Source organism: Montipora foliosa, chromosome 6 (assembly GCF_036669935.1).
Source record: "Montipora foliosa isolate CH-2021 chromosome 6, ASM3666993v2, whole genome shotgun sequence".
In the NCBI taxonomy this organism is placed as follows: Eukaryota; Metazoa; Cnidaria; class Anthozoa; order Scleractinia; family Acroporidae; genus Montipora; species Montipora foliosa.
Window position 1 is genome coordinate 6583980 of NC_090874.1, and position 7500 is coordinate 6591479.

Consider the following 7500-nt stretch of genomic DNA (forward strand, 5'->3'; position numbering starts at 1 on the left):
CACAACCAGTCTTGGTGATTGCTGTATCATTTTAACTTGGAGGAATTTCATCCTCGAGTAATTCTGGATAACTTCTCACTACCAAAACATACCATTTGAACAGATTTGGAAGATATTCATTCATATAGTACATCAAAAGGAATGGGTACTCTGATATCCACACTTCATCCAAGCTATTTGCCATGCCCACCACCATCAACTTTGCACAGCGCTCAGTAGGCATTCTTTTTGTTGCATTTTCAGCTTTAGCATAGAGTGAGGGCGTGTCCTTTAAGGTCTGTAAAAACAAAACAAGCAAGACTGGTTGTCAGAATGATAATTACGTCAATAATGAGACTTGCACAGCCAGACTCAGTTAGGTTCTTCATGATTCCTTTTTTTGAAATATAATTTTTTATACACCTTATTGAAGGAGGGTTCAACATATAATATGCCCGGATATTTTGCGTGCAATGAGCAAAATGTCTGCACGTATTATATGTTAAACCTTTCAATAAGGGATTTATTACTTCCACTATCACGCCATTTTCTGGTATAATTTTTGGCTGCTTACTAGATTGATTGAGAATCGTATCGATCGCATAATTATGGCGCGTGCAAATGACGAAAACTACACAGATGACACCATTCCAATTTCCTTTATTTGATTGGTTAAACGAAATGACGAGTGACAAGCGATGACAACGTAAATTCTCCGGCTTTGCATCGTATTGAAAACAATGTCTTTTTAATATTGAAAAACTCCCCTTCCGTCTGTATATTTGACCTGTTGTAAACCGGTCAAAACGGGCCACTACAGTGCATTACCCTCTCATATTTGGCGCGTTCTCTTTACCAAATATGGCAAAATGGCGTAATAGTAGAATAACTGACAACTTTGAATGTGATTGGCTTATTGAACTGTCCGATAACAATTTGGCAAGTGAATTAATGGCAAATAGAAGTTTTGAAACCAATCATAATCAAGGAAATAGCAATTTGTATGATTATTAATATTAGTAGTATAAGTGGCCACTTTCGATATATTAAAATTCAGCTTGAAAGAGAGGTTTAGAGGACAAAGACAAAGAAAAGTGGATTATATGCAAATATTTGTCACATTCATTCCAACATGTTTCTATTATTTTTGTCCTATCTGGCCCACTATCAAGCTGAATATTGATATTTCGAAAATGTCCTATTACTTAGGTGATTAATGAAAATTATCTGTGCTGATTGGTTCCACTTGAGGTGATTATTATGCGAAAATCAACTTATGGGTTTTTTCAAAATGGCTGCAACCCGTTTTGTCGACAAAGAAACTAATTGTTCAAAGGAAAATGCAGATTTTTCAAATAATCACCTACGTAATTGTACCATACTATGATTGTACCAAGATATTATTCACTTCAGACTCGGTGAATAAAAGTCTCGCCTTCAGTGAATAATTGTAGTTTAAATCAACCAATCACAACTTTGGTTTCAATCACCACAGAAACAGTGTACAGACTCCTACATTGGGGCTTTCTTTCTTTCTTTCTTTTCTTTCAGAGCGACTTAAAACAATTTACGCCGTCCTTTAAGAGTCTTTTAATGTAAATTAATTTCCCCTTTCTGTCATAGGCTTGGCTCTTCCTCTTTTCTTGGAAGTTGTAATTTTTATAATTAATTGGAAAGAGGACTTTGTGTCATCCAATTCGGTCTGAAATAATACTCGTGATAACCACTTGTATGATTACAGACCGAATAGGTAGTCTGAAATTTCAGCCGCCTCCTTCGTAACCCTAAGGGGCACGGGAGAGACTAACCGAATTGAACTCCACTCTATCTTTCAGATAGTACGAGTGCTTTGATTGGCTAATTTGGCGGGCCGTATTCTACAGTATGACCCGCTCAATAATTTAAAGATCTCTAGCAAATTTTTCATGTCGTTTACTTTACTCGAATGTGTAAAACTGTTTGAATCTTGCAAGCAACAATTTCAAAAAACCAAGAAGATTTATTCCTTTCTCGGATTTTGACGTGGCGATTGTTGTGGCAGTTGAACCTTCCGCGTTCCCGCACGACTGATTGCCTCTACATCTAGATTTATACGTTAGCAGAAACTATATATAGTTTATCACACTGCCTCTTAGATATAACAAATATCTTACCAACCTACAATCATGGACAAAAGTGTTGGGAAGGTAGCATATCACTTTAGAGATAGCCTCCCTCCCCCTTATCAATGTTGGATTTTCCACCAAAACAAAATTATGGTAACTTTTCTTCCAACATTGAATATAGGGGAGGGGCCCACAAGAGCATGGTATTTCCCAAGAAGTACAGCAAATAGTTAGAATAATCAAATTAGGTGTCGAGTGAAGTGATGCGCGCAACTTTCCCAACAACTTTTGACCACGATTGTGTCACAGTTTTTCGGTCCGTACTGAAAGTTACGGATCCTCGTTTTTTTTTTGCGTTGAAAAAAATGAGGATCCGGGTTAAAATTACAGTACAGACCGCGAAAAAGAGGTTTATAGTGAGGTACTTATTATAAGATATTACATTAATAATTAGAAGAGTATAATTAGAAGATATATAACGGACAACGAAATAGAAAAAAAAGTCAAAGGCAGGAATCAAATTTAACACACGTCAGATTCTCTAACCATCCGGCATTACAAGAATCGGAACAAGAATTATTCGTCAGGTAGTTTGTTTATCGAGGTCTTTAGATCGGAAGTGTCCCAATTATCAATGTTCAGGGAGCTTCACAATGTCATATGATTCAATTGTGATTTGGAAGTTCATAACAGGTAACTGTAATTTAATCCTTACCACATTTATGTTGTTAGTAAAAGCTTGAGCAAAGATGCTTGACTTGACTGGACCAGGACACACGATCTGGACACTAATGTTGTGGGCTCCCAATTCCAGCCGAGCAGAATCAAAGATGCCCTATTGAAGTGAATGGGTATGTTTAAACTTTTGACTTAAAGGACATGCTTAAACAGTTGTGTTTAAATTAAAACCAGGGGCCACTGGTGTTTATTTGGTTGTCGCAAAACAATTTCAGGATTTTACAGTGAAAACAACACCACTGCAGATTTCTGCTATATGCACAGGGTTTCAAAATACAAATATCCCCGGCCTGAAGAACCTTGATGGTGGAGACTAAACTCACCTCCCACCAAACTTCCTCTCTGGAACACTGAACACAAAAAGGTTTTTCTCCCAAGCAATATTGGTAAATTCCAGAAATGTAAATATTTAACTATATGATTGACCAATTAAAACAAAAATAAATAAACGTAAAAATTAGGAAAAAATAAAAAAATTAATTATTGCATCTCAGTATTGGCCAAGTTAATAAGAATTATTTGACATGCAGTGACATGTTATTAGTTTAAAATTTTTATTTTGTTGCTTGATGCAGATCGAGACCTTTAAATGAAATTAAATAAACATCTTGAGAACCTCTTTTTCTTGGGAGCTATGATAAACATTACAGCTTCTTGATTTTTCCAACTGAATATTATTAAAGGCACTCTGGCCATAAATTGAACAGGAAATACCATAGTATGTAGCGTGCTATAACTCTCCAGTTTATACTCATGAAACATGCATGTACACTGCTGTGCTTTTATTGTCTACTTTGTTGAAACATTTTAAAATATTATGTTTCATCGTTTTACCCTAAACTCCACCACCTCATTCATTTTCTCAACAATACAGTAAACACCCACATAATTATACACTGTAAGAACCTAGATTTTTCCAAGTTAGGCTAAATAGGTTCTTAATAATTAGGAATGATATTTACAGTAGTTTTAGGCTATCTAGGTTCTTAAATTGGTTCTTATTTCCACAAAAGATACCTACTCTATGACATACATGGTATGACTGATTTCCTCTGATGAGGATGCTGATACCTTTATATTTCAATCATAAACCATGAAAAAAAAAAGGTCTGTGCAGTTTAAAATTTCTTCCAGATGCTTGAAAATTTCAAGGTGATTTTCTAAAATAAGAACCTGTTTAATTTTTTAGGCTAAACTGTTTCTGATGTAAGAGGGGTCTAAAATAACATTTTTAGTCTAACAGGTTCTTAAATTCTCGGTTCTTAATATACGTGGGCCGTGTTTACTGTATTCTGAATATTATCAATGTGGACAAAACCTATACTAAGCTCTGTAATTCTTTCACTTACATGCAATGCAAATTTGGTGGCTGAGTAAGTGGATAAGAGAGGACCGCCTATAAAAATAGTTTACAATATTTAATTAATCAGTAATTCTTTTACGACTATCTTTTCACACTTAAACTATTAACTAGCCAAATTCCAATTCAATCTGGAATGCACGGACACAAATATTATGTTTAACAAGCTCCTGAGCACTCTTAAGGTGTTCCGTAGGTAAACAAATTTCATTTCCCAAATCCCACCGCTCCGTTGGCATCCATGATACCACTCACCATGAATCATATTCAATGCCTTATACACTGTAAGGGGAAATTCAGTTTATAAGTTTGGGGTCTAAAAAGAGGATATTTCTAATACTGAACTATTAAAAGGAAAACTCTATAAAAGGAAAACTCTAACGTGGACAGTACTTGACCCTCCTATTTTCTTTTTCAAAAACAATGAAAACCATGAAAAAGTGGTAAATAAAAGGGCTAAAAATATACCCATACAGAAAGGAATACATTTTGTGGAAGATCCCTAGGTATATATATATTATATACATATATCTGTGGGGGAGGTACAATGGGTCACTAATTGTTGCTTTTATTTTTACGCAAGCTTCTGCCTGCTTTGATGTGAAGACATCGATATCACTGTCCCATTTTATCGCTGTCTCTGTCAAATCATAAAAAGTACATATAAAGGCTGTCAATTCCTTACAGCTGTCAGTGCATTGTTAAAAGAATGTCTACACATAATGATGGCAAAACACCTAACCTTTTTGAAGGCCTTAAGAAATTAGGTATAAACATCCTATGTGGAGACCTGGCTGTTTAAAGTAACTTCAAACAGAAAGGTTTTATTTTTGAAAATAGTATATAAAAACTTGAATCCACTTGCACAAGACTCGGTAGTCTCTCAATTACCGTACTTCCCTAAGGCACTGCTCACAACAACAATATGTCCCTTCTGCTGCTGTATCATGTTTGGGAGAACTGCCTTTGTCAATGAGATGGTTCCAATAACGTTTATATTGAAAAGGACTCTGTCTATTTCAACAGGTGTTTCCTTGAACCAGGAGAAGTGTAATTTAGCCGCATTATTGACCAAAACATCAACCTAGAGAGAGGAAAGAAGGTTATGAAATTATCTATTCTGTAGCATTAACAAATAGTAAACATTTCAGTGTGTACTATTGAGTTACACAAAATATAGTTGCACACAGAAGGTTGCTAAGCACCAAAGAAGCTAAGAGTAGCATGAAACGATAGCAGAGTGGAATCTAGCTCTTTGAGTTCTTAGCAAACCCTCCAAGTGCAACCGTAACTCAATAGTATGCGCTTACTATTTGTTTTATTATAACATAATGAGAACCATCTTGTGGCCGTTTGCCTCTCACTCAATGAACTTGCCGAGCTGGCTTTTGAACCTTAGGCTTGCAAATCTGCTTTGCTGGTGGTTTGGATAAAATACACACATGGGTTAAAACATATATGGCATTTCTAAGTCTCTTTTTCATAAAGCTGTCATCATAAACCATTCACTCATGTGCAAAGAGATAATGGGTAACTGACCAATCAGAGAGCATTCTTTACTTTTGTTATCATGTTACAACATAACTTCAGTGACAAGAGTTTTGCACTTTAATTCAAGTGCGAAACTCTTGTCACTGATGTCACTTATGGCACTTCTGATCAATATAAAGCCACATAATATTTCAGAGTATTTATGGTGTACTGGCACTGTAGCATCCAGGAAAGTAGAGCAGTGGGAAAGATCACTAAAATAACTATTATAATGACAGCATACCAGTATTTCATGTGTGGTTGATTGTGCTTTAAATGTTGTGTCTTATTTTATCCTTTAAAACACAATACCATTAATTTTGATTATCCAACCATTATGCCAGTGAAGTGTTGGCTCATAAATGTCTGCTTGGTTTTTCCACCATAAAAATACTGTTTGGGACTAGGGCCTATATTTGAATTTCCACACTTGTCTTTAATTTCAGAAGTGTATTACATAGAGGATATTATATGGCTGTGCAGAGATACGAAATTTATCTTTGAGAGAGTGAAATATTTTCAACACAAGAAGAGAAATTTTGTATCTCCAAGTGGCCGTGTAATATTCTTTTTCAAACACCAATGAAACAATAAATCGTTTCACTTTAATATCGAAAGGTGCAATTTTTATATGTAGTTATAGCAGCAGTGATCTTTTCAAATATGAAGATAACATGTTATCTTCACGTGTGAAGATATCATTTTTTCGTGGGAACACTCACATGGCATTTCATTGGAATTATAAAATAAATCACTGTATTACCTAAATATTATTAAATTTTGTTAAGTTACCTTTCCAAAATGCTTGATGACATCATTAGTAAGGATTTTATGCATGTTAAATTGTGACAAGTCCAGAGGAAGGACAAGGACATCTTGATCCTGAAATGATGGATAAAGGGCACTGGAAATAGCTGTGAATATAATATATGTAAATCAGGAGGTAAAGCCCTTGGTACTGTAAGTCTCTTGCTTTGCTCTTTCCTCTGCAGGAATGATAACAAGGCTAATATAGTAAACCCTATCTAGTAAACTTCTTCCTTTGAATCTCCAGATCCTGTATAGACTATATTTCCCCCATCCCATAAGGTAATTTGTTTTGGGTGGTTCTTTACATAAAAACAATACAATTTACTCACTTGGGACTGTTTCATGCTTCACTGAACTGGGTATTCATTGTTTTAATGCAACTAGCCCCCCAAAATGAACTGTATTATGGGATTGGTGAAAAGAGCAAACTTGGATGGCCTGTCAGACACTGTACGTGATACTCATATGATGCACTTGCTAGGAACAGTCATGTATGCAAGCATGCACAATTTGTTTCTATAATATTATTATAAATGATCATCATCATCACTATTATTAATAATTTAATAAGGAGGTTCAATTTCCATATGCACAAAACCAACCCTGGCCCATTCCCTAAACAAAATGTCCCTGATATTTTGAATAACAGTTTCAGTAGGCAATGTGATCTTACTAGTTTAGATACAGCCGGTTCACATTCAAAGGGTCGAAGTAGAGAAAGTGACCTTGAAAGAATCACAAAGGGACCAAAATTTTGCTTGGTTACATATTTTACCACTAGCTCAAGTTATTTGTTTATTTAATAAGGTAATTCCCTTGAAATTGTTCTACTATAAAACCTTTTTGGAAACTTGGCATAATTAACATTCATGATATACACATTAAAAAAATGCAATTAAAAAATGGGGTCACCGTGCTTGTTTATGCATCAGCAGGCTCTTTAAATGGGGTATTTTTACTGTTTTCGTGTTAAAAATT

General features: G+C 35.2%; 1 protein-coding gene across 1 annotated transcript in view; it reads right to left on the reverse strand.

Annotated features, from left to right (window-relative positions):
- LOC138006508 (dehydrogenase/reductase SDR family member 7-like) overlaps positions 1 to 7500 on the reverse strand; it is a 27675-nt gene that overhangs the window by 3279 nt on the left and 16896 nt on the right. Inside the window, exons 2-6 of the mRNA XM_068852875.1 lie at positions 6505 to 6626; positions 5074 to 5266; positions 4172 to 4218; positions 2800 to 2919; positions 93 to 277 (exon numbers count right to left, since the gene is read on the reverse strand). Of these exons, the coding sequence (XP_068708976.1) occupies positions 93 to 277; positions 2800 to 2919; positions 4172 to 4218; positions 5074 to 5266; positions 6505 to 6626 (667 nt within the window). The remainder of the gene's footprint in view (positions 1 to 92; positions 278 to 2799; positions 2920 to 4171; positions 4219 to 5073; positions 5267 to 6504; positions 6627 to 7500) is intronic.